The 27,804-nt window shown below is 44.5% G+C and overlaps 1 protein-coding gene and 1 pseudogene across 1 annotated transcript; both read left to right on the forward strand.

The window, feature by feature from the left end:
* Positions 1-290: 290 nt before the first annotated feature.
* Positions 291-27,804, forward strand: LOC141075644 (uncharacterized). The gene is made up of 2 exons (XM_073562754.1): positions 291-450; positions 26,777-27,804. The coding sequence occupies exons 1-2, from the start codon at positions 291-293 to the stop codon at positions 27,802-27,804; spliced, it is 1,188 nt and encodes a 395-aa protein (XP_073418855.1).
* LOC141075666 (small nucleolar RNA U3) lies at positions 7,454-7,548 on the forward strand (annotated as a pseudogene).

The following is a 27,804-nucleotide window of genomic DNA, read 5'->3' on the forward strand; positions in this document are numbered from 1 at the left end:
AAACCGTCTGGGCAGTCCACCAGTGATTTACGTTATGTGGGGAGTTGAAGCCAGCAGCACTATGGAGCTGGATTAGAAGGCTGCTCCTTTGACGTAAGATATGCCGGATTTTACGCAAATTGCGTATGTGGAGTGCGCAGCTGTGAATCAGGAAGCCGCTCTGAGAGAGGAGAGAGCGGCTCCCGATAAGCCCTGAGGGGGCTAAGAACGCAATTGAAGGAGGATATCCTGGTGGTGGTGGGGGTGGTGAGGACCCCAGGAGCTATTTGCAGTGGGTACGGTGAGTGGCAATGCCTTCCCGTGCCGCTGTAGCTACGGCAGTCGGGTTTATCAGCCGGGGGGAGGTGCTCCTGCGCGAGGCGCTTGAAAATATGGCTCTAAACCGCTGCCACAGATTCGCTCCTCAGGATTTTCCAGGCAGGTCCCGGACAATTGTTCTGACCGCGGGAGGTTAGGTAGCGGAAGCAGGAGGGAAGGAAAGGCGTACCGTAATGAAGATGCAGCCGCGGGCGGCCGAAGTCTGAATTTCAGGCGCGCGCTATTGCCTCAAGCCGCTCGGCGGTGTCAGCCGCGGCCAGGGAATGTCGCGCCTGCGCAGTGGGTTTTTTTTTTTTTTTTTCTCTTTCTTCTATAAAAGCACCTGAGTGCCCGTCAGCAAAAATTAATAGTCAATTGAAGAAATAAATCTTTCTGTGAACTATTATATGAGCGTCTTTGTCTCCGGTTACCTCAGAAATAGGCGGTAATCTTCTTTAGGAGCTCCTATGAGAGCCGTGGCCCAGATGGGGGGTCGAATCAGGGCTGAGGGAGGGAGCCTGAGGTCCGGGATCCTCTATCCCTAGAGGGGGCTATAATAAGCCTGATATAAGCTTCTTTACGTGCCGAAGATGGTTCGGATGATTGCTGAGGGGGATTCTACCCCAATTCTTCAGGTGGGATCTGAGCCCAAGTAATACAGTCCGGGTATGGCCAGTAGGCCTCAACAGGCCCCGCAGTAAGTGTTAGGCCTCGCACGTACCAGACCTCAAAAGTCCGTAGGAACTGGCAAATAGGGCTCCAAAGGCCTGGGGTGTCACTCCTGAGTGACTCTGAGAAGATTTCTGAGAGGATTTAGCCTGGATGGGCTATGATTTCAGTTGATTTAGGGTGGATGTGCCGGGAGATCTTAGACTGCACGTCCTACTCCATGACAGTCTAGGCCACGCCCCCACTCATCCCATTTTCTAACCGCAGCACCATCGGTTTAATCCTATTACTGTGGAGCGCTTATACTTAAAAAGTCTCTAAATTTAAAGGGCCTACTAGACATAAAGGAGTATGATGGAAATAATTATATTAAAAACACATTAAAAATACTTCCCTTATAAAACATGAATAAGATCTTTTATAACAATTAAATAATCATCAGGTATTTCATGGTGAAATTCCGTATAAACTCCCATAGGAAAATAAATATGAAAGGACCTCCATAAATATCAAAAAAATATAAATAAATACATATAACAACCTCCATTAATAAATTAAATAAAAACCTCTGTGATCTCATGAAGACCCTGTGGTTTGAGGCTTCTTAATTTATAGATCCAATATACCTGTTTCCTGTTTAATTTCAGAATCCTATTTGGAATATGAGTAGGGATATGATCAATAGGAATAATTTGTAACTTATTAAAATCTTTATTATGAACTAAGGTATAATGTCTCGTAAGACCATGGGTAAGAAGTAGAGATGAGCGACTTTGCCTTTTTTCGGGTCGAGTCGGGTTTCACGAAACCCGACTTTCGCAAAAGTCGGGTCGAACGAAATCGGCCGATTATTGTGAAAAATCGAAGGCCGACTGAAACACGAAACCCAATGTAAGTCAATGGGGAAGAAAAGTCGGCAGGGAGTGGAGGACAGGAAACACACCTACAGTGCCCATTTTAATGCCAAAAACATCAATTCTTATTTCTTAAGCTTGTCAACCTTAATTTACTTTATAATAATAGTTAGGCATTGAAAACTGGGGGTTATTTGGCTAAAGTTGTGGGGGTGTAGGGCTGGCTCCAGATTTTCATGGGCCCAGGGCCAAAGAGTGTCACTGGGCTCCTTTAACACATGACACAATTCATGATCCTTTGACACGGCAGAGAAATAGCGGTATAGTACAATGAAAAATACTTCACTTCTTACATCACATGACTGATATCCATTTTAAATTCTCCAATAGCTCCAAAAACGGACAGTATATTCCTCCATACAGTATTATGGCCACCGCATAGTCCCTCATACAGAGTAATGAGGCCCATATATTTCTCCATACAGAACCATTGGTCCCATATAATGTTAGATACAGTATATGATGAGCTCCACATAATGCTACAGTATATGTTGTTCACCATGGATGAAGATCCAGTGTCTTATGGGCCCAAATAATGCTCCATATATAAGGGGCCCCATTTCTAATGCTTCAGTGTATAATGGGCCCTGTAAATGCTGCTCCAGTGACTGATGTCCACCTTTGGAATGCTCCAGTGTATGGTGGGCCCCAGATATCATTCTCCAGAGTATCGTGCTCTCCAAAAATTGCTCCCAACCTTTAACCCCTTCATGACCAAGCCTATTTTGACCTTAATGACCTGGCCATTTTTTGCAATTCTGACCAGTGTCCCTTTATGAGGTAATAACTCAGGAACGCTTCAACGCATCCTAGCGATTCTGAGATTGTTTTTTCGTGACATATTGAGCTTCATGTTAGTGGTAAATTTAGGTTGATAATTTTTGCGTTTATTTGTCAAAAAATCAGAAATTTGGTGAAAATTTAGAAAATTTTGCAATTTTCAAATTTTGAATTTTTATTCTGTTAAACCAGAGAGTTATGTGACACAAAATAGTTAATAAATAACATTTCCCATATGTCTACTTTACATCAGCACAATTTTGGAAACAAAATATTTTTTTGTTAGGAAGTTATAAGGGTTAAAAGTTGACCAGCGATTTCTCATTTTTACAATAAAATTTACAAAACCATTTTTTTTAGGGACCACCTCACATTTGAAGTCACTTTGAGGGGTCTATATGGCAGAAAATACCCAAAAGTGACACCATTCTAAAAACTGCACCCCTCAAGCTACTCAAAACTACATTCAAGAAGATTATTAACCCTTCAGGTGTTTCACAGGAACTAAAGCAATGTGGAAAGAAAAAATGGACATTTTAATTTTTCCAACAAAAATTTTCTTTTAGCATCAATTTTTTCATTTTCACATGGGAAACAGGATAAAATGGATCCTAAAATTTGTTGGGCAATTTCTCCTGAGTACAACGATACCCCATATGTGGTCATAAACCACTGTTTGGGCGCACGGCACGGCTCAGAAGGGAAGGAGCGCCATTTGACTTTTTGAATGGAAAATATGCTGGAATATTTAGCGGTTGCCATGTCGTGTTTGGAGAGCCCCTGTGTGCATAAACATTGGAGCTCCTCCACAAGTGACCCCATTTTGAAAACTAGACCCCCCAAGGAACTTATCTAGATGCATAGTGATCACTTTGAACCCCCAGGTACTTCACAAATTGATCTGTAAAAAAAAAAAATACTTTTTTTTCACAAAAATTTTCTTTTAGCCTCAGTTTTTTCATTTTCACATGGGCAACAGGATAAAATGGATCCTAAAATTTGTTGAGCAATTTCTCCTGAGTACACCGATACCTCATATGTGGTCATAAACCACTGTTTGGGTGCACGGCATGGCCCGGAAGGCAAGGAGCACCATTTGACTTTTTGAATGGAAAATTAGCTCCAATCGTTATCGGACACCATGTCGCATTTGGAGAGCCCCTGTGCACCTAAACATTGGAGCTCCCCCACAAGTGACCCCATTTTGGAAACTAGACCCCCTAAGGAACTTATCTAGACGTGTAGGGAGCACTTTGAACCCCCAAGTGCTTCACAAAAGTTTATAACACAGAGCAGTGAAAATAAAAAATATTTTTTTTTCCTCAAAAATGATTTTTAGCACACTATTTTTAATTTTCACAAGGCTAACAGGAGAAATTGGACCAAAAAAGTTGTTGTCCAGTTTGTCCTGAGTAGGCTGGTACCCCATATGTGGGGGGGAACCACTGTTTGGGCACACGGCAGGGCTCAGAAGGGAAGGAGCGCCATTTGACTTTTTGAAATACAAATTACTTCCAATCGTTAGCGGACACCATGTTGTGTTTGGAGAGCCCCTGTGTGCCTAAACATTGGAGCTCCCCCTCAAATGACCCCATTTTGGAAACTAGACCCCCTAAGGAACTTATCTAGATGTGTAGTGAGCACCTTGAACACTCAAGTGCTTCACAAAAGTTTATGACGCAGAGCCGTGAAAAATTATTTTTTAGTGCGCAATTTTTTATTTTCACAAGGGTACCAGGATAAATTAGACCCCAAAATTTGTTGTCCAGTTTGTCCTGAGTACACTGCTACCCCATATGTGGGTGGGGACCACTGTTTGGGTACACATTGGGGCTCGGAAGGGAAGTAGTGACATTTTGAAATGCTGACTTTGATGGAATGGTCTGCGGGTGTCATGTTACATTTGCAGAGCCCCTGATGTACCTAAACTGTGGAACCCCCCACAAGTGACCCCATTTTGGAGACTATACCCCCTAAGGAACTTATCTAGATGTGTAGGGAGCACTTTGAACCCCCAAGTGCTTCACAAAAGTTTATAACACAGAGCAGTGAAAATAAAAAATATTTTTTTTTCCACAAAAAAAAAAAGATTTTTAGCCAGCAATTTTTTTTTCACAGGGGTAGCAGGATAAATTGGCCCCAAAAGTTGTTGTCCAGTTTGTCCTGAGTACGCTGATACCTCATATGTGGGTGGGGACCACTGTTTGGGTACACGTCGGGGCTCGGAAGGGAAGTAGTGACATTATGAAATGCTGACTTTGATGGAATGGTCTGCGGGCATCATGTTACATTTGCAGAACCCCTGATGTACCTAAACTGTGGAACCCCCCCACAAGTGACCCCATTTTGGAAACTAGACCCCCCCAAGGAACTTATCTAGATGTGTGGTGAGCACCTTGAACCCCCAAGTGCTTCACAGAAGTTTATAACGCAGAGCCGTGAAAATAAAAAATATTTTTTTTTCCTCAAAAAAAATGATTTTTAGCTAGCAATTTTTTTTTTCACAAGGGTAGCAGGATAAATTGGACCCCAAAAGTTGTTGTCCAGTTTGTCCTGAGTACGCTGATACCCCATATGTGGGGGATGACCACTGTTTGGGTACACGTCGGGGCTCGGAAGGGAAGTAGTGACATTATGAAATGCTGACTTTGATGGAATGGTCTGCGGGCATCATGTTACATTTGCAGAACCCCTGATGTACCTAAACTGTGGAACCCCCCCACAAGTGACCCCATTTTGGAAACTAGACCCCCTAAGGAACTTATCTAGATGTGTGGTGAGCACCTTGAACCCCCAAGTGCTTCACAGAAGTTTAGAACGCAGAGACGTGAAAATAAAAAATATTTTTTTTTCCTCAAAAAAAATGATTTTTAGCCCGCAATTTTTTTTTTCACAAGGGTAGCAGGATAAATTGGACCCCAAAAGTTGTTGTACAGTTTGTCCTGAGTACGCTGGTGCCCCATATATGGGGGGAACTATTGTTTGGGCACACGTAAGGACTTGGAATGGAAGTAGTGGCGTTTTGAAATGCAGACTTTGATGGAATGGTCTACGGTCGTCATTACGTTTGCAGAGCCCCTGATGTGCCTAAACAATAGAAACCCCCCACAAGTGACCCCATTTTGGAAACTAGACCTCCCAAGTAACTTATCTAGATGCCTGGTGAGCACTTTGGACCCCCAAGTGCTTCACAGAAGTTTATAACGCAGAGACGTGAAAATTAAAAAAAAAAAATTTTCCACAAAAATATTTTTTTAGCCCCCAATTTTTTATTTTCCCAAGGGTACCAGGAGAAATTAGACCCCCAAAGTTGTTGTGCAATTTTTCCTGAGTACGCTGATACCCCATATGTTGGGGTAAACCACTGTTTGGGCACACGTCGGGGCTTGGAAGGGAGGAAGCACCGTTTAACTTTTTGAACGCAAAATTGGCTGGAATCAATGGTTGCACCATGTCGCGTTTGGTGACCCCCTGATGTGCCTAAACAGTGGAAACCCCTCAATTCTAACTCCAGCCCTAACCCCAACACACCCCTAACCACAGCCCTAACCCCAACACATCCCTAACCCTAATTCCAACCCTAACCATAACCCTAACCCCAACAGACCCCGAACCCTAGTCCCAACCCTAACCATAACCTTAACCACAAGCCTAACCCTAATTCCAACCCTAACCCTAATTCCAACCCTAACCCTAATTCCAACCCTAACCCTCTTTCCAACCCTAACCCTTTCCAACCCTAACCCTCTTTCCAACCCTAACCCTCTTTCCAATCCTAACCCTAACCTCTTTCCAACTCTAACCCTCTTTTCAACCCTAACCCTCTTTTCAACCCTAACCCTAACCCTCTTTTTAACCCTAACCCTCTTTTCAACCCTAACCCTAACCCTAACCCTCTTTTCAACCCTAACCCTAACCCTAATGGAAAAATAAAAATAAAAATATTTTCTTTATTTTATTAGTTCTGCCTACCTATGGGGGTGATAATCGGGGGGTTTATTTACTTTTTCTTTCATTTTGATCACTGTGAGAGTGATCAAAATGAAAGAATGGAATCTGCAGCCGGCAGATTCGGGCGGGCGCACTGCGCATGCGCCCGCCATTTTCAAAGATGGCGGCGCCCATCATCTGGACCCGAGGGACACCGGGAGGGACGGGGGGACTCAGGAGGTACCGGGGGGGTGAGGGGGGGATCGGAGGCTGTCGGGGAGCAGAAGGAATGGGAGGGGGGCAGATGATGACAGCGGCGGCAGATCGCCGCTGTCATTCAGTTGCGGGGGGGCCATCGCCGGTGGGGGGGGTGGAATCGGTGTCTCCAGCCATGTCCGATGCTACAGCAGCGTCGGACATGGCTGGATTGTAATATTTCATCAATTTTCATTGGCTGTTTCACTTTTAACAGCCAATCAGAGCGATCGTAGCCACGTGGGGGCGAAGCCACGCCCCCTGTGGTGAATTACAAAGCCCCCTGTATCTGCGGGTCGGGTGACCTTTCAGTGACCCCGGTCACCCGACCCGCAGGGGGGCTTTGAAGTCATGACGCCACATAGGCGTCACTGGTCAGATTTGAACCAGGTTTTATGACGCCTATGTGGCGTCATTGGTCGTGAAGGGGTTAAAACAAAAATTCTTAATAAATATAATTCTGGATTAATTATTCAACGGCTCATATACAAAAAAATCAATCCTTAAAAGATACTTTATTAACCAATCATTAAAAAGTTTTCAAAACTTCAAAAAACAGGCAAACAAAAATAGGCTTATTGCTGATTTTCAAAATCCAGCCACAAACTATGACTATACTTTCAGGGATCATTTCTATAGTGTATGACTTGAGTTTTGTCCCCGGCCATCTGTTGTACTCCAAGCTGATGTCATTTAGATAGGAGTCAACAGGGTGATTAGGGAGAGCCGCCGAGGAGTGGGGGCGCCATTTGCGTATCAAGAGGGTGCCAACCTCCGCTGTCAGGTAGGAGAGAGATATAGGGCCCTATAGGGACAAATAGGTTTGTGACCCTCTACCTGACATTGGAACGACTCTCTAGTGTTTGTGGCTGGATTTTGAAAATCAGCAATAAGCCTATTTTTGTTTGCCTGTTTTTTGAAGTTTTGAAAACTTTTTAATGATTGGTTAATAAAGTATCTTTTAAGGATTGATTTTTTTGTATATCAACCTTTAAAACAATTAAATAAGTCTCCTCGCTAGGGAATCCCTGTACTCTGGACTCCTCGTCGTCCCCTTCATCCATCTTTCTGCACTTGCACTGTTTAGGCAGAGGGCGTACAGACGTGATGTCATCGCGCTCTTTGACCAGAATGTCACTGTCAGGAATAGTGTTTGGTTTCCGGGGGCAGTATGGTTGCAAAGCTGAACCTTAAAGGAATGTCCAGAAGGGCACCACCAGGAGTGGAGCCTGCGGCTTAATTGGACTCAACATGGGCAACTTCAACCATGCCATCCACAAAAAAGCTGCACAGATTGCAAGCTTAATTCCGTTAACGAACGAGACTCAGGCATGCCCCCCGCGGTCCGCGTCCAGCTTACTAGAGGGACACGCAAGGCTCTGGCACGCGAGATCGGCCAATAACAGGTCTGTCATGCCCTTACATGTCCGGGGCTGCACGCGTGCTACAATGAAAGGACCAGCGTGTATCGCTTACAGGTGCGGATAACACGCTGAACCCCGTTAGTGATGTGGATCTGGGATTACAATTCTTCCCCACGAACAAGCATTTCCCAGTAAGTGCAGGTCAACCGTAATTCCGGAATTAGGCCTAAACGGCATTCCAGAAAGAATGTGAAAAAATTAAGTGCCCAAACCACAGGTGCTGTAGCTTGCTTAACAGCTGGGCTCCTCTGCTGAGTAGCACACAGTTCTTACATAAACAGGCGGCATAGCTTGGTTCACGGGTGGCCAACTCTGCTGAGTAGCATACACAGTTACTAGGCCCTAAGTATTAAGTGGTGTAAATGCAGTCAAAAACTGGTTCTTTCATAAACAGGCGGCATAGCTCGGTTCACGGGTGGGCTCCTCTTCTGAGTAGCAGACACAGTTACTAGGCCCAAAGGGATTTTCAGGACAATATTAAAAAATTATTAGAAACACACACAGTGTAGCTCCTTCACAGGTGTAGTACACCGCTGACTACCAGACACCGCTACTATGCCCTAAAACTGTCTATTATCATTGAAAACCATTATTAATATGAAAAAAAGATACGCTTTTGTTTAACGAAACGTTCTCGAATGGAAACTCGAACAGCCGAATTTTAATCAAAGTGTTGTAGTTCGATGAACGGATCTAACACCGCCCAAAACAGCTAGAATTTGAACTTGGCCAACAGTTCCACTCAAACACCACTCATCTGTAATCAGGAGGCAGACTCAGACGGTCTCAGGCACAGTATGGATTCGACAAGATTGCAGAAAGTTGAGAAAGGGTACAGTATCTCCGGATAACAGGTATATATAGCAGAGTTTAAACATTTAAAATCTCCGTGTTTATTTCCGGAGTACGACAAAGACACTCACAGCCTCAGTATGGATTAGACAACAATCTAAAAAGTAGAAAAAAGGAAATGTTTTTGAAGCGTACACCAGTATACACTGTTGGGGTATTTTTAAATCTTCATATATATTTCTGTCTCAGTAAGACAGTCCAGACTCTCCGCAAGAGGAAACAAGATGGATAAAAGTACAGACATAAAGTCGAGTGATTGCAGAAATTTAGGAATTACTAATCACGGGAAAAACTCCCAGGAGAATTCTCAGAGGTGATGCTGACCCTCAATTACTTTGTGTGTGGAGACAGCGAAAACAGTTCTTTGTGAAGAAAGTGTTGCTGTATCGCAGTACCATTGATCCCATCACCGTTACTCATCGCCATCAAATTTTGATCACAAGAAGAGATGTAGACATGGTCCTCACTGCCTATCATGATCTGTCAGGTGACTTTGGAGTGCAAAAGACACAAGCCACAGGCTGTAGGCGATTCTATTGGATTGGCATGAGAGGGCACATTTAAAAATGTGGGCAGGAATGTCACACGTCTGTGAGTAGGAAAACTGTGAAAGCTGATGAAAAACCGGCACTGCATCTCATTGTGAGTCGACGTCCACAACAAATGGAAGCCATTGATCATCTGAAGATAGAGCCCAGCAGGACAGGGCATAGCTATGTCTTAACCATCATCTATCAGTTCACCAAATTTGTAGTGGCAGTCCCAGTGAAGGATTTAACAGCCTAGACTACACAGCGGTTGAGCAGGGAGAGGTAAGTATTGCAAGTGCTGGGGCCCTGAGCCAGCAGGGGGGGCCCACTCGTGGGCGGCGGTACTGGCACAGGGCCCCTCATAGTATGCCGGTGTGTCTGACGGCGGGTGTGCACCCCCACCATCAGAAACACTTGATTGTACTATGAGGGACCCTGTGCCAGTGCCATCGCCCAAGAGTGTGCCCACCCACCTGTCCAGGGCAACGGCACTCGCACGGGTGCGTGCGCCAGGTGGTGACTCCGGCCCTGTGGGGGGAGGCAGCCCAGTTAGGGAGGTGGAAAAAATGGCATATGTTGATGTTAGACATTCAGCAGCTGCAAATGGAGGAATTGGAGAAGTCCGAGGAAGAGGAAGACAAAAGCGAGCCATTTTTCTGGCAAACTATGGGTCAGCAGGGGAAAGTGGGACAAAATCCTTTGAAACCCATGCATGGTTCATTTTAATGAAGGTTAGATCATCAACATTTTGGGTCGACAGACGGGTCCTTTTTTCTGTCAGGATTGATCCAGCAGCACTGAAGACTCTTTCGGATAGCACACTAGCAGCAGGGCAAGCGAGCCCTCCTCCTCTTCTTCCTCCACCTCGTCCAGGAGAGGTCCCTGAGCAGACAATGGCTGAATGTCATCAAGGATTCCCTCCTCCTCTTCCTCCTCATCAACATTGGCTGCAGACGCCTGCTCCTTAAGGTGCGTCAAAGTTTGCATGAGCAAACGCATAAGTGGGATGCTCATGCTTAGGATGGCGTCGTCTGCGCTTACCAGCCGTGTGCATTCCTCAAAACACTGAAGGACTTTACAGAGGTCTTTCAGCTTCGACCACTGCACACCTGTCAACTCCATGTCTGCTCTCAAAGTGCCTGGCCGGGTATCCTCCCACAAATGCATTATGGCCTGCCTCTGCTCGCACAGCCGTTCCACCATGTGCAGGGTGGAGTTCCACCTTGTTGCAATGTCGATAATGAGGCGGTGGTTGGGAAGGTGGAGCAATCGCTGCAGCTTCTGCATACGAACGGAGTGTACAGGCAACCGGCGGATGTGCGCGCACAGTCTTCGCACCTTCTGGAGCAGGGCTGTTAACTCCGGATAATTTTTGAGGAAGCACTGCACCACCAGGTTCAAGGTGTGAGCCAAGCAAGGTATGTGGCTGAGTTTTGAAAGGGCTATGGCTGCCACAAAATTACGGCCGTTATCACTAACTACCTTGCCTGCCTCAAGATGTACACTGCCCAGCCATGACTCAGTTTGTCGCTTCAAGTACTCGGCCAGCACCTCGGCGGTGTGTCTGTTGCCCAAACACATCATCTGCAACACAGCCTGCTGACGCTTTCCACTAGCTGCTCGATGGGGGGACACATCGTGTGCAACAGTGGCAGCTGCAGATGGAGTGCTCGTACGACTGCGCTCTGTGGACGAGCTTTCGCTTCTGGAGGAGGTGGAGGAGGAGGGTGGAACGCCTACAGCCAACTGTTTCCTATACCGTGGGCTAGGCAGCACTGTCTCACCACCGCTGTCCCCTGTGGACCCTGCATCCACCACATTAACCCAGTGCGCAGTGATGGACACGTAACGGCCCTGGCCATGCCGACTGGACCATGCATCAGTAGTGAGTTTCACCTTTCCGCTCACTGACTGCTTGAGTGCATGGACAATGCGGTCTTTCACATGATGGTGGAGGGCTGGGATGGCTTTGCGAGAGAAGAAGTGGCGACTGCGTAGGTCATAGCGGGGTACTGCATAGGCCATGAGTTCGCGGAAAGCTGTGCTTTCCACCAACCGAAACGGCATCAACTCAAACGAGATTAGTTTGGCAATGTGGGCATTCAAACCCAGTGTACGCGGATGAGAGACTGAGTACTTTCTTGACCTACTCATAGTGTCTGGGAGGGTGAGCTGGACTTGAGAGCTGCATATGGTGGAAGTAGCGGTGGACAGGGCGGACTGAGAGAGGGTTGATGATGGTGATGGAGTTGGTGTTCTTTCTGATGGCCTAGAATCAGTCTTTCGTTGATATAACAGTGGGATTCCCTGACTGCTGTGGCCTTGCAACGACACCTCAACATTTGCTGCTGTGCTAACCGGTGGGCTTACAGTGGGGGAAACAATGTAGCGTTGCTGACTACCTTCGTTGTGATCAGTTGCACATGTGGCACTTGAGGTTTGGTGTTGTGTCCACGCTTGCAAGTGCATGCTGGTTAAATGTCTAAGCATGCAACTGGTATTCAAATTTTTCAGATTTTTCCCTCGGCTAAAGGTCTTTGCGCACTTCTTACAGATAACCTTGGCCTGATCATGAGGATTTTGTTCAAAAAAGTGCCACACTGCACTCTTCCTACTTTGGCAGACATTTTGCGGCCTAGCACGCTGTGATCTTTTGACCCTCTGGACAAGCTGTCCAGCAACTCTTTTGATGTTTGGAACCTGTCTTTGGAGTGCTCCGGGCCTGCCAGATAACAGCTGTTGCGATGTCGATGTCTGCTGTGGATGCTCCTCATCTGAGCTATTGGAAGCAGCACCCTCTTCCCCCAATGGATGCCAATCTGGGTCAACAACTGGGTCATCCATCACCTCCTCTTCTATGTCATGTGCACCTTCCTCTGTGTCACCGTGTATGGTGGTATAGTGTGCGGGAAGGGGCACCTGAGTCTCATCAGGGTCAGAATCTGGCTCTGTACACTGCGAGGACAATGTAGTGCTCTGAGTGAATGTACCAGCAGAATCATCCATCAGCGGCTGTGCATCAGTGCACTCCATGTCAGATTCATCTTGGCCTGGGTAATTCACCATTTCACTTGATAATCCAGGCATGGTATGTGAAAACAGCTCCATGGAGTAATCAGTAGTATGGCCTGCGTCATCCTTCAATCTTGGTTGGGGTGAAGGACACAAGGAAAGGTGTGGTTCATGAACATGAGCCTCCAATGACGACTCAGTGCTTTTACTTTTTACAACTGAAGAAGAGGAGGCGATAGAGCTGGAGGCTGAGTCAGCAATGTAAGACAAAACCTTTTCCTGATGCTCTGGCTTTAAAAGCGGTTTGCCAACTCCTAGAAAACTAAGCGTTCGAGGCCTTATGTAGCCAGACGATGACGCAGGCTCAACACCTCCTGCATTCGGTCCTATTTTGCTCTTGCCACTACCATCAGATCCACCACCAACACCATCATTACCAGCTGCCAACCCCCGCCCAATTCCACGGCCTCTTCCACCAGCCTTCCTCATTTTTGGTAGAAATGTAGACAAAATCCAACAAACTATATAGTATGTAAAACAAGGTACAAGGTGTCTATAGGACAGGGGAGATTTTGAATTTCTGCACACACTTTTGGACACTGGACACTTTTGGATTGTGTGAGGCCCAATGAATATCTGAGCGCTATGTGACAGGCTCGATGGCACAGCTGTGACCTAAGTGACTAGAGGATAAGGGAGATTTTGAATCTCTGCACACACTTTTGGACACTGGACACTTTTGGATTGTGTGAGGCCCAATGAATATCTGAGCACTATGAGACAGGCTCGATGGCACAGCTGTGACCTAAGTGACTAGAGGATAAGTGAGATTTTGAATCTCTGCACACACTTTTGGACACTGGACACTTTTGGATTGTGTGAGGCCCAATGAATATCTGAGCGCTATGTGACAGGCTCGATGGCACAGCTGTGACCTAAGTGACTAGAGGATAAGTGAGATTTTGAATCTCTGCACACACTTTTGGACACTGGACACTTTTGGATTGTGTGAGGCCCACTGATATCTGAGCGCTATGTGACAGGCTCGATGGCACAGCTGTGACCTAAGTGACTAGAGGTTAAGTGAGATTTTGAATCTCTGCACACACTTTTGGAACACTGGACACTTTTGGATTGTGTGAGGCCCACTGATATCTGAGCGCTATGTGACAGGCTCGATGGCACAGCTGTGACCTAAGTGACTAGAGGATAAGTGAGATTTTGAATCTCTGCACACACTTTTGGACACTGGACACTTTTGGATTGTGTGAGGCCCACTGATATCTGAGCGCTATGTGACAGGCTCGATGGCACAGCTGTGACCTAAGTGACTAGAGGATAAGTGAGATTTTGAATCTCTGCACACACTTTTGGACACTGGACACTTTTAGATTGTGTGAGGCCCACTGATATCTGAGCGCTATGTGACAGGCTCGATGGCACAGCTGTGACCTAAGTGACTAGAGGATAAGTGAGATTTTGAATCTCTGCACACACTTTTGGACACTGGACACTTTTGGATTGTGTGAGGCCCACTGATATCTGAGCACTATGTGACAGGCTCGATGGCACAGCTGTGACCTAAGTGACTAGAGGATAAGTGAGATTTTGAATCTCTGCACACACTTTTGGACACTGGACACTTTTGGATTGTGTGAGGCCCACTGATATCTGAGCGCTATGTGACAGGCTCGATGGCACAGCTGTGACCTAAGTAACTAGAGGATAAGTGAGATTTTGAATCTCTGCACACACTTTTGGACACTGGACACTTTTGGATTGTGTGAGGCCCAATGAATATCTGAGCGCCATGTGACAGGCTCGATGGCACAGCTGTGACCTAAGTGACTAGAGGATAAGTGAGATTTTGAATCTCTGCACACACTTTTGGACACTGGACACTTTTGGATTGTGTGAGGCCCAATGAATATCTGAACGCTATGTGACAGGCTCGATGGCACAGCTGTGACCTAAGTGACTAGAGGATAAGGGAGATTTTGAATCTCTGCACACACATTTGGACACTGGACACTTTTGGATTGTGTGAGGCCCAATGAATATCTGAGCACTATGAGACAGGCTCGATGGCACAGCTGTGACCTAAGTGACTAGAGGATAAGTGAGATTTTGAATCTCTGCACACACTTTTGGACACTGGACACTTTTGGATTGTGTGAGGCCCAATGAATATCTGAGCGCTATGTGACAGGCTCGATGGCACAGCTGTGACCTAAGTGACTAGAGGATAAGGGAGATTTTGAATCTCTGCACACACTTTTGGACACTGGACACTTTTGGATTGTGTGAGGCCCAATGAATATCTGAGCACTATGAGACAGGCTCGATGGCACAGCTGTGACCTAAGTGACTAGAGGATAAGTGAGATTTTGAATCTCTGCACACACTTTTGGACACTGGACACTTTTGGATTGTGTGAGGCCCAATGAATATCTGAGCGCTATGTGACAGGCTCGATGGCACAGCTGTGACCTAAGTGACTAGAGGATAAGGGAGATTTTGAATCTCTGCACACACTTTTGGACACTGGACACTTTTGGATTGTGTGAGGCCCAATGAATATCTGAGCGCTATGTGACAGGCTCGATGGCACAGCTGTGACCAAAGTGACTAGAGGATAAGGGAGATTGGATTGCTTTTAAAAAAGCAGTTTGCGGAGCAGTGGGTAAACAGCAATGCCAGCCTGTCAGGAAGCCTTAAAAGGCAGCCCAACAACCAACACCACTGATACACCACAATATAGCCTCCCCTTGCACTGCACACACAGTGACTGGTGTGTTGTGCAGGCCAAATTGCTATCAGCAGCAGAAGCAGTTTTTTTTTCTTCTCAGCAGGACAAAAAAAAAAAATTGGGATTGCTTTTAAAAAAGCAGTTTGAGGCCCAATGAATATCTGAGCGCTATGTGACAGGCTCGATGGCACAGCTGTGACCAAAGTGACTAGAGGATAAGGGAGATTGGATTGCTTTTAAAAAAGCAGTTTGCGGAGCAGTGGGTAAACAGCAATGCCAGCCTGTCAGGAAGCCTTAGAAGGCAGCCCAACAACCAACACCACTGATACACCACTATATAGCCTCCCCTTGCACTGCACACACAGTGACTGGTGTGTTGTTCAGGCCAAATCGCTAGCAGCAGAAGCAGTTTTTCTGTCTTCTTCCCTGCCTAACGCTCTCCCTACAGAATCAGCAGCAACCTCTCCCTATGCTAAGATCGGCAGAAGTAAGATGGCGGTTGGCGTGCACGCCCTTTTATACCCCCTGTGACGCCCACCAAAGCAAGCCAATCACTTGCATGCCCTTCTGAAAGATGGTGGTGACCCGTGCCTATGTCATCACGTTGCCCACAGTGTCCGTGGATCCTGATTGGCTGAAAAAGAGCGCAAAACAAACTTTTGAAACGCGACTTTGGCGCGTAAGTCGCTGACCTCGTGGCCGACCTCATCCTAGGGTCGGGTTTCGTTTCATGAAACCCGACTTTGTCAAAAGTCGGCGACTTTTGAATTTTTTCGACCCGTTTCGCTCAACTCTAGTCAGGAGATCTCCCCTATGATGTGTAGACGGCTGTGAAGGTCTTGTGCTCAGTCTTGTTTTATCTCACCATCCTGGTAGCTCTTCTCTGAACTTGCTCTCGCTTGTCAATGTTTTTTTTTAACTTTGATGCCCAGAACTGGACATAGTGTTCCAGAAGAGATCTGATCAAGAAGGAGAAGATGAGAATAATTATTTGACGTGATGTAGACTCTATACTTCTCTTAATACATCACAGAACTTGTGTTGGCAGCGGATTACTCACGATTCTCTCCAAGCGTGTGACAACAGAACTTGCTTATTCAGGAACAATCAGGAAAAATATATGATAAGCTTAATAGATCAGGAATAAATCATTTGTTTGTCTCTATCTGTACAGCATCTACAGCAGGCTGCTTCTCTCATTCACAGACTCAACAGGAAATACAGTCACATGCTCTCCCTGTGTGAGCCTCTGAGAGTTTTTTTTAAAACTTTATAAACAGCATACAAAACTAGCAACTAAACACTCATACACCCCCACTCAACAACTACTTATCCTGTTTTTCCCATTGCGGTTCTGAATTCCACAAACTTGGCTCTTGATAATGGCTTTGTCATGCCATGAGCTATCATCTTGTCAGACTCGCAATAAACAAACTGGAGTACACCACGTTCTACTAAGTCACGTAAGTGGTGATGTTTTACATCAAATTGCTTAGTCCTTGCACTAATCTTCTTACTGCTGGCAAGGTAGCTGTTGGTTGAGCTAATGGCTTGCCGAAATCTTCCAAAAGTTGTTTCAACCAAATTACATAAGCAGCAGACATATATTCTGCTTCTGTAGAAGATAATGCAACTGACACTTGTTTTCTGCTGGACTAAGAAATTGAATTTTCTCCTAACTTGAACAAGTAACCACTTGTTGATTTTCGATCACTTGAATCTCCAATTTGCATCCACATAACCTTTGAGTGTGAGATCTCCTGATGCAGATATCTTAACATTAACCTTTGAGTTTCTTTAAGATATTGAAGCATTCTCTTAATTGCATTCCAGTCACTCTGGCGTGGCTTGCTTACACGTCGACAGAGAATTCCGACTGTGGCCGTGATATCCAGACAAGTTGTGGTTGCTAAGTACAGAAGCTCCTCCACTGCTTGTCTGTAACTCTCAGCCTTTAGCTTCTAATATTCCAAACTGGTTTAGGATTGTGGAAATTTTAGAGCTTTGGTTGAGAAGAAAACTCCCATCTTCCTATCTATGGATTTGGATTCCCAAATAATATGTCATATTTCCAAGGTTCTTAGTCTCAAAGTGCTGGTTGGGAATTTCTCCTAGCTTTGCAATTTATTTTTCATCTTAATAAGACATGATTACATCGTCTACATATAGGAGAACATACATCCACTCCTTTGCTACATTTTTCATATACAAACATGGATCAGCTTGAGATCTTTTAGATCTTTCATCCATCAAGACTTTGTTCATTTTTGAGTTCCAAGCTCTTGCCGACTGCTTAAGTCCATAGAAAGACTTTTGCATTTTACAAACAAGGTGCTCTTAAACAAAGTAACATAGTTAGCAAGGCCGAAAAAAGCCATGTGTCCATCCAGTTCAGCCTATATTCCATCAGAATAAATCTCCAGATCTACGTCCTTCTAAAGAACCTAATAACTGTAAGACACAATATTGTTACGCTCCAGGAAGACATCCAGGCCTCTCTTGAACCCCTCGACTGAGATCGCCATCACCACCTCCTCAGGCAAGGAATTCATCACCCTTTTTAATATACCCCTTGGGTTGGCTCATGTACAACTCTTCTTCAATGTCACCATGTATTTTTTAGGGAAAAAATGGTATGTGGTCAGTTTGAGGAGCACTATGGCAATAGAGCACACTGCAATAAGTAGATAGTGAACAGCCTTTTATTAGACCTCTATGCGTTTCGGCAGCGGATCGCTGCCTTCCTCAGGTGGATTTATCATTGTCACCATGTAGGAAGGCTGTTTTGATGTCAAAATGTCTCACTGTCATCTGTTGAACTGCAGCTACTGACATTAAAGTTCTGAATGTGGCTTGCTTCACAACTGGAGAAAATGTAGCATCATAATCTTCACCATACTTTTGCGAGTACCCTTTTGCGACCAATCTTGCCTTAAACCGGTGAACGCTACCTTCTGAGTCATATTTCTTTTTGAAGACCCACTTACATCCGATAGCTCTTTTTCCTTGTGGTAGCTCAGTAAGCTCCCATGTCTGGAGTTAGTGAAGGGACTCCATCATTAGCAGCATTTATCCACTTCTGCTTCTTGTGGACTGGCAGTTTTTGCATCTCTTGCCATGACTGTGGCTCTGGTTCAGGAAGAGTTCTGACCATATAAGAAAGTCATCTAGCTGGGATACCTTTGTTTGGCCTTTCTGATCTCCTGACTGGAGGTTGACTTGGTTTTTCTGTGTCTTCCTTGGTGGCTTCAGAGCTTATCTACACTTCAGTGTTTTCCATTACGGCATGTGGGTTTGGTGATTAAGATTCTTGTTCTTGCTTCTTAGGTTCAACAACTGGTGTAACATCATGGAATTTGAGCGATAGAGTTTTCATCAATCACTACATCTCTGCTGATTGTTGCTGTGTTGGTCTCTGGGTGTAGGATTCTGTATCCCTTTTGAGTTTCCCTATAGCCCACCAGGACTCCTTGCTTTGCGTGTGTTTCCCACTTGGAACGTTTTTCTTTGGAAACATACACAAATGTTTTGCTTCCAAATATCCTGAGGTGTTTCAGGTTAGGCTTCTCACAGTTCCACAGCTCATATGGAGTTTTATTTGTGGCTTTACCTGGCACTCTGTTTTAAAGATAGCAAGCTGTCATGATGGCTTTTACACAATACATTGTAGGTAGACTCGCATCAAACAACATACTTCTTCCACTTTCACAGAGAGTATGGTTCTTTCTCTCTGCAATTATTATTATTATTATTATTATTATTATACATTTTTATAGCGCCATTTATTCCATGGCACTTTACATGTGAAAAGGGGTAAATATAGACAAGTACAATAAACATGAGCAAAACAAGGTGCACACAAGTACAGAAGGAGAGATGATCCTGCCCGCAAGGATCCTGCTTACATGCTGCGTTTTTATCTTGAATTCATCCAAAAGTGTGCCTTTAACATACTCTAGTGTCAGCTCATCATCTGGCCGTGCATCTAGTGCAGTCACAAGTCTGTCATAACTCTCTGGAAGACCACTTAATAGAAATGCAGCAGCATGAAAATCTTTAATTTCTTCTCCAAAACTCCTGAGACGCTCCACAATCTATAGGGTTTTTCTTATATAGTCCTGCATATTACGTCCATCACTTAGCTTAAACTGATATAGCTTTCTCATGAGATAAAACTTATTGCTGAGATTTAATCTTTCATGCACTTTATGTAACTCATCCCACATCTCTTTTGCAGTTGCACATTTGCGTATATGCACAATCTGATTATCATCTACACTGAGGGAGATCGTGCTTTGTGCTCTCTGATCCTTCTCTAGCCAATCATCTGATAATGGATGAGGCACTTGATCCTTAAGGTACTGTCACACTAAGCGATGTACCAGCGATCCCGACCAGCGATATGACGCGGTCAGGATCGCTGGTACATCGCTAAGTGGTCGCTAGTGAGCTGCCACACAGGCAGATCTCACCAGCGACATTGCTGGGGACGGGGATCGCTACTTACCTGTCACACCAGGCGATCCTGCGTCCTCCCGCCCGGCTCCACGCGTCGCTGGTCTCTCCACAGGAAGCACCGCAGGAAGCTGACGACGAGAAACAGTCCTGGACGTTCTCGCCCGACCAGCGATAACCAGCGGGGGAGCCGGTCGTAGGTAAGTATCAGACACAGCGATATCGCTAGCAATATCGCTATAACGTCACAAGTTATAGCGATATTGCTAGCGATATCGCTTAGTGTAACATGCCCTTTAGTGTATTTCTACCTATCTTCTCTTATTAACAGCATCTTTCCCTTGAATTTCCAGGACTGGTATATCTGGTTTTTGAGGCTTGGCACTGAGAACTTGACAGGATTGCTGCTAGTGGACATCTCTATTGCTCTGTGCTGCTTTTGCTTTGGGCTATAGTTGCTGTGTTACTCTGGGCCCATAACCTGTTGGCGGATTACTCACGATTCTCTCCAAGCATGTGACAACAGAACTTGTTTTTTCAGGAACAATCAAGAGCAATATACAGTTAGGTCCATATATATTTGGACAGAGACAATATTTTTCTAATTTTGGTTCTAGACATTACCACAATGAATTTTAAACAAAACAATTCAGATGCAGTTGAAGTTCAGACTTTCAGCTTTCATTTGAGGGTATCCACATTAACATTGGATGAAGGGTTTAGGAGTTTCAGCTCCTTAACATGGGCCACCCTGTTTTTAAAGGGACCAAAAGTAATTGGACAATTGACTCCAAGGCTATTTCATGGACAGGTGTGGGCAATCCCTTCATTATGTCATTCTCAAATAAGCAGATAAAGAGTTGATTTGAGGTGTGGTGCTTGCATTTGGAAGCTGAAACTCCTAAACCCTTCATCCAGTTTTAATGTGGATACACTCAAATGAAAGCTGAAAGTCTGAACTTCTACTGCATCTGAATTGTTTTGTTTAAAATTCATTGTGGTAATGTCTAGAACCAAAATTAGAAAAATGTTGTCTCTGTCCAAATATGTATGGACCTAACTGTATGATAAGCTTAATAGATCATATATATTATACAAAGAATGGTTGCACTCTATCATGTTAAGGCATGTCAATGTGGAATATATGTAATTAGAATAGCAATACAGCTTTAGAATTATAGAAAAAATATATGAGACTCTTAGCATAAAATTTGGCCAAATATTATCTGCCCACCAGCCAACGTCAAGGCGGCCTCAAATCTGATGGCTGGTGGGCAGATATTTGGCCAAATTTTATGCTAAGAGTCTCATATATTTTTTCTATAATTCTAAAGCTGTATTGCAATTCTAATTACATATATTCCACATTGACATGCCTTAGCATGATAGAGTGCAACCATTCTTTGTATATTGTATATGGGGGTAGCTCCTCTTGGTATGCACCTATTCACATTAGTCTGGATGTGCCAGTCAGTTTTTTTGTCTCTTGTAAGCTTAATAGATCAGGAATAAATCATTTGTGTGTCTCTATCTGTGCAGTATCTACAGCAGGCTGCTTCTCTCATACACAGACACAGCAGGAAAACAGGAAATACAGTCACACGCTCTTCCTGTTTGAGCCTCTGGGAGTTTTTTTTAAGCTTTATAAATAGTTTACAAATTTAGCAACTAAACGCTCATAGACAGGAATGAGTTTTTGTACCAAACATATTTCAACAACTTGTTTAATGAGAACGGTGGAGATGGCAGGATTAGAGCTGATCATAGATGGGACTTCTCCATCTGTCGGTGACTTTTACAATATTTGTTTCAGGGTGAAGATCTGACCCATATTAATACTACAGAGACATATGTGAGGGGTGATGAGTGGTGTAAAGAGGAGATTCCCACATATGACTACCCAGGTGAGTAGTAACCACTGAATGCAGAGAAGTCACAGATTCCTCTCAGTCACCGGCTGTGGCTGCTTTATCGGTGGTGTAGTCCGGCCGTATTACCATGATCACCATTTTGCCTCTAGACCACAACATTCTCCTCCACCCAAAACTGTTCAAATGACTTTGGGCATTGAAAGCCCTTTTCTATAGAACTTACAACCTGGAGGATCCATCTACTTTAAAATGCTGATGTTACCTGCCCAGATCTGTAAACTATAAAGCCAAATGACAGCGTACGTAGAATGTGCTGGCAAGTTAGAAGATCACTTGAAGAAAAATATTATGATGGGCCTGTAAGAGAAAGCGGAGGGTAATGATGCTAATGGCTTCCTAGAGTCCTGAGATCTAATTTCAGGGCTGAAATTTCATATCCTGAGATCTTGATACCGAAATCGCCATCAGCGCATGCGCCGCCCCCCGGCAGCCATGTTTACAGAGTCCACCGCACAGGACATGCGGGGGCTCTGGCATTTCACAAAATGTTGACAGAGTCCCCCCACAGCGGCGGACACCCCAGGCAGCAGCAACGGTGGCAACCCCGGGCAGCGGCAGCAGCAGCACCCCACTACTGCCTCCTCCAGCAGCGACACTATGACCCCACTTCACCACAGCAATAAGACGCATGGATTAAAAGAAGCGCCACCATGTTATTAAAAAAAAAATTCCTATTTTTCTCCTCAAAATTTGGGGTGCGTCTTATAATCAGGAAAGTCTTATAGTCCAAAAAACGGTAACATGTTTTTTATTCTAGTTCTTTTTGTACAGGTTCATTTTGTATGGTAGAGTGATGATTGTGGGATCGGCCTGCCTCACTTATGTGAGTCTGCCACTACCTGGTAGCCTTTAAAATTATATCTCCAGTACCTCTGCCAAATGCCTGAGATCTAAATTTAAGACACCTCAGCTCTGCACTATTATAAAAATGCTCTCTGAATGTCTAATATTTCTTCTTGAAACTCATCTGATGGAAAATATTGGCACTTACGATAGTTTAGATTGCCAAGAGCCACTGAGCCTCATACTCTAATTACCCAGAGAGTGTTCACCAGGATAATAGGAAACAAATGGACCTTACAAATTATTTCCCAATGTCTCTTGAATCCAACAATCCCCTATATATGGTTGTACACTACTTTCTGGGCACATGGTAGGGTAAGAAAGGAAGGAGCGCCATTTAGCTATTCGTACACAGACCTTGATGGAATAGTTTGCAGACACGATGTATTGGGAGCACTGTTAGTGATCACCTGGCAGATCAAAAGATGGCCACCACAAGAAGGCTTGGCTCTATCTACTCTATTTTCCAGATCCCAGTGACTGCCATGCTCATCTAACACCATTACATGGATCTGGGCCATTGTGTTACCTGCTATTCTGTGGAGTGAGATGGCAAGAAGAATAGTCAGGTAGTTGGCCATAACCAGGAGAGCAGAGAAAGTAGAAAATCAGAAGACACAAGTGTAATAATAATAATAATAATTTTTATTTATATAGCGCCAACATATTCCGCAGCACTTTACAATTAAGCGGGGACATGTACAGACAATAAATTCAATACAAGTTAAGACAATTCAAACAGTGACATTAGGAGTGAGGTCCCTGCTCGCAAGCTTACAATCTACAAGGAAATGGGGGGACACAGTAGGTGAAAAATGCTTGTTAATTCAGGTCTGGCAATTATAATAGGGATTTTCATATAAAGCTGCATGATCCGGTCATCAGCCCGTGTGTTTAAGTGCAATAGACAAGTATCAAGTGCAGTTATCATGTGCATGAAGGGTGTGGAGACAGATGAATAGTAGGGTGCAGATTCAGAATAATATTTGGAAGGAGGGAACAGGGCAAAGTTAGCTTGCTGGGTAGTTGATGTGGTAGGCTTGTTTGAAGAGATGGGTTTTCAAAGCGCGCTTGAATAGGTCAGGGCTAGGTATCAGTCTGATCGCCTGGGGAAGTGCATTCCAGAGAGCTGGAGCAGCACGAGAGAAGTCTTGGAGGCGGAGGTGCGAGGTTCGGATTACGGGGGATGTTAGTCTTAGGTCATTTGTAGAACGGAGGGCACGTGTAGGGCGATAGACAGAGATGAGAGAGGAGATATAAGGCGGTGCAGAACAGTGGAGAGCTTTGTGGGTGAGAGAGATGAGTTTATACTGGACCCTGTAGCGAATAGGTAGCCAGTGTAATGACTGGCACAAGATGGAGGCATCGGTGAAGCGGCTGGACAGAAATATGACCCTGGCTGCCGCATTCAAGATGGATTGGAAAGGAGAAAGTTTGGTAAGAGGGAGACCGATCAGAAGAGAGTTGCAGTAGTCCAGGCGAGAATGAATAAGAGCGACAGTAAGAGTCTTAGCAGCTTCAAAGGTGAGAAAAGGTCGGATTCTGGAGATGTTTTTAAGATGCAGGTGACAAGAGCGACTGAGTGATCGGATGTACGGAGTAAAGGAAAGTTCAGTGTCGAATATGACCCCAAGACAGCGGGCATGCTGCTTGGGAGTTATGGTTGAACCCTCCAGGGTTATTTCGATGTTAGGTAGAGTGAGGTTAGTAGAGGGGAGAAACACAAGAAGTTCAGTTTTAGAGAGATTTAGTTTCAGATAGAGGGAGGACATGATGCTAGAGACAGCAGACAGACAATCCTTGGTATTTTGAATTAGGGTAGGGGTGATGTCAGGGGAAGAAGTGTATAATTGGGTGTCATCAGCATAGAGATGATACTGGAACCCAAATCTGCTGATTGTTTGTCCAATAGGGGCAGTGTATAAAGAGAAGAGGAGGGGGCCTAGGACTGAGCCCTGCGGGACCCCGATAGTAAGGGGACGAGAAGAGGAAGAGGAGCCGGAAAAAGATACAGTGAAGGAGCGGTCAGAGAGGTAGGAGGAGAACCAGGAGAGGGCCGTGTCCTTGAGGCCTATAGAGCGGAGCATAGTGAGGAGGAGCTGGTGATCCACAGTGTCAAATGCGGCAGAGAGATCCAGGAGAATCAGCAGGGAGCAATGACCTTTCGATTTAGCTGTTATTAAATCATTAGAGACTTTAGTGAGGGCAGTTTCAGTAGAGTGTAAAGAGCGGAAACCAGATTGTAAGGGGTCGAGAAGAGAGTTATCCGAGAGATAGCGGATTAGACGGGAGTGGACCAGGCGTTCCAGGAGTTTAGAGATGAAGGGAAGGTTAGAGACAGGTCTGTAGTTAGCAGTGCAGTTCTGGTCCAGGGATGGCTTTTTAAGTAAAGGGGTTATGATGGCATGTTTAAATGAGGAGGGAAATATACCTGAAGAAAGAGAGAGGTTAAATATTTTAGTCAGGTGAGTGGTGACCACTGGTGAGAGAGACTGCAGGAGCTGTGAAGGAATAGGGTCACTGTTGCAGGTTGTAGGCCGAGCAGAAGCGAGGAGCTTGGAAACTTCTTCTTCTGAAACAGGCTCAAAGATGTCTAGTGAGCTTGAGGTGCGGCAGGGAAGGGGATCCAGGCACTGAGGAGATAGGGCTGAGATATCCTGATGGATGTGGTTGATTTTTTCTAGGAAATAAGTGGCCAGATCCTCACCGCTGAGGTTGGTGATGGGGGCCTGTACTTTAGGTTTCAGGAGGGAGTTTAAGGTTTCAAAAAGTCGTCTTGGGTTGTTGGATAGTGAGGTGATGAGGGTGGTGAAGTAGGATTGTTTGGCCAGATGAAGGGCAGAGTTATAGGTTTTGAGCATGAACTTATAGTGGATGAAGTCTTCTGCTAAGAGAGATTTTCTCCACTGCCGCTCTGCACACCTCGAGCAGCGCTGAAGAAAGCGTGTTTGCGTTGTGTGCAGTCAGTGTGTAAGTGTGTAAGTGTAAGTAAGTGTAGTCAGTAAGCGGGCTGGGATTATACCAGGAAACAAATACACCAGCTGAGCACAGAGGACTGAACCAGAGGAGAACAAGGCTGTATCTGGCAGATTCCGGGAATAGGCTTCAAGCTTTAGTAGGGTTTGGTGCTTTCTAATTGGCTTAAGCAGGTAGCAGATTGCTACCAGATTGCTGGACAGCACACAAACCCATACTGCCAGGCTGGATGAAACTACTGGTCTCAGGCACCCTAATCTTAGTGGCTGGACAGAGCCAGCGCCACCCAGAGCTTCTGGTTTCAACGTCTCTTCTATTACCAGCAACGCCTGCACAATAAATAAGGCGCTGCTTGGTGATGGAATCAAACATCGCAGGAGCAGATTCCAGGGGAGAGGGGACACACCATCTGCAGATGCCCTAATATAACACAATTACAGGAAACTAAAGCAGTAGAAATCCCCATAAAGTGACTCCATTATGGAAATTATAACCCTCAGTGAATTATCCTATGGGAGTAGTGACACTTTACGGAAATTAGCTCGCACTGGATGTTGCAACATGAAAATTGCACATTTGCCATTTTATTATCCAACACATAATGCCCAGATTGTGCTCCAGGAAACACACACCGTAAATTAAGTGGGTTCTTCTCACTATAGTAATGCCACATATATGGATGCTAAATATGGTTTGGGCGCACTACAAGGCTCAGAAGAGAGTGGATATTTGACTTTGGGAGAGCGGATGTTGCTGGATTGGTTTATGGAAGCCATGTTGCTTTTCAAGAGCTTTTGAGCCACAAATATTGTGGAAACCTTTTGGTTTTCCTCTGACAGATGATGGATCTTAGTGGTTTCTTGTGTTTCCGTGAGATGAGTAGAAGTTTTATTGGTATAATTTTCACCTATATAACATTGTTTGTTGGCTTTTTGTTCCATGTTTGGGAGGCAGAATGAACAAACCATTGAACACCATGATGCACTGGTTCATGCTATGAGGCTTTCGATTAGACTGTGAACTGTCATTGTCTTGGTGAATACTTCAATATTTCTTAAAAAGCTTGTATTTTTTATGGACAGCTTAAGTAGAAATGTTCAAAAGTATAAAATTTGAGGATATTTTATTCAAAATTATTAATTGGTTTTATTTTTAGCAGATGATTGCACCAGGAGATCAGAGGGAACGCTGACATCTTCAATTTTTAAATCTGATGATCTTGAGCTCTCACAGGATACAACTGAAGTTAATGCTGTTACTCCAGATATACCATCATCCCTTCATAGCAAAGATCTGTCATCTGATCCTATGAAACCGGTCCCATCTTTTGGTTCATTACCAACTACTAAGGAAAATCAAAGTCACGATATAAGCATTAAAAAAATAATTGATTCTAAAGGAAAGGAGCCATTTTCATATTCAGAATATGGAAATAATTTTCTTGAAAAGACTTTTCTTAAACATGAAAAAATTGACATAACAGAGAATAGATTTTCCTGTTCAGAATGTGGGAAATGTTTTACTCAGAATTCACATCTTGTTACACATGAGAGAATTCACACAGCAATGAAGCCATATTCATGTTCAGAATGTCAGAAATGTTTTACTCAGAATTCACATCTTGTTGCACATGAGAGAATTCACACAGGAGAGAAGCCATATTCATGTTCAGAATGTGGGAAATGTTTTAGCCAGAAATCAGATTTGGTTAAGCACCATAGAACTCACACAGGGGAGAAGCCTTTTTCCTGCACAGAATGTGGGAAATGTTTTAGCAATAAATCAGATTGTGTTAAGCACCATAGAACTCACACAGGGGAGAAGCTTTTTTCCTGTTCAGAATGTGGGAAATGTTTTACAAAGAAATCAGATTTGGTTAAGCACCAAACAACTCACACAGGGGAGAAGCCTTTTTCCTGTTCAGAATGTGGGAAATGTTTTACCCAGAAATCAAATTTGATTAAGCACCAAAGAACTCACACAGGGGAGAAGCCTTTTTCCTGTTCAGAATGTGGGAAATGTTTTGTGAAGAAATCATCTTTCTTAGTCACCAAAAAATTCACACAGGGGATAAACCTTTTTCATGTTCTTAATGTGAGAAATGTTTTCTACCTAAAACACCACGAGAAAACTGAAAGTGAGAATTTCAGAGCATATAACCGATATAATCTCTCTTGGAAGTTCTAA

The sequence above is a fragment of the Dendrobates tinctorius genome, unplaced genomic scaffold (genome assembly GCF_039654945.1).
Source record: "Dendrobates tinctorius isolate UK_male_01 unplaced genomic scaffold, ASM3965494v1 ptg000366l, whole genome shotgun sequence".
NCBI classification, from domain to species: domain Eukaryota; kingdom Metazoa; phylum Chordata; class Amphibia; order Anura; family Dendrobatidae; genus Dendrobates; species Dendrobates tinctorius.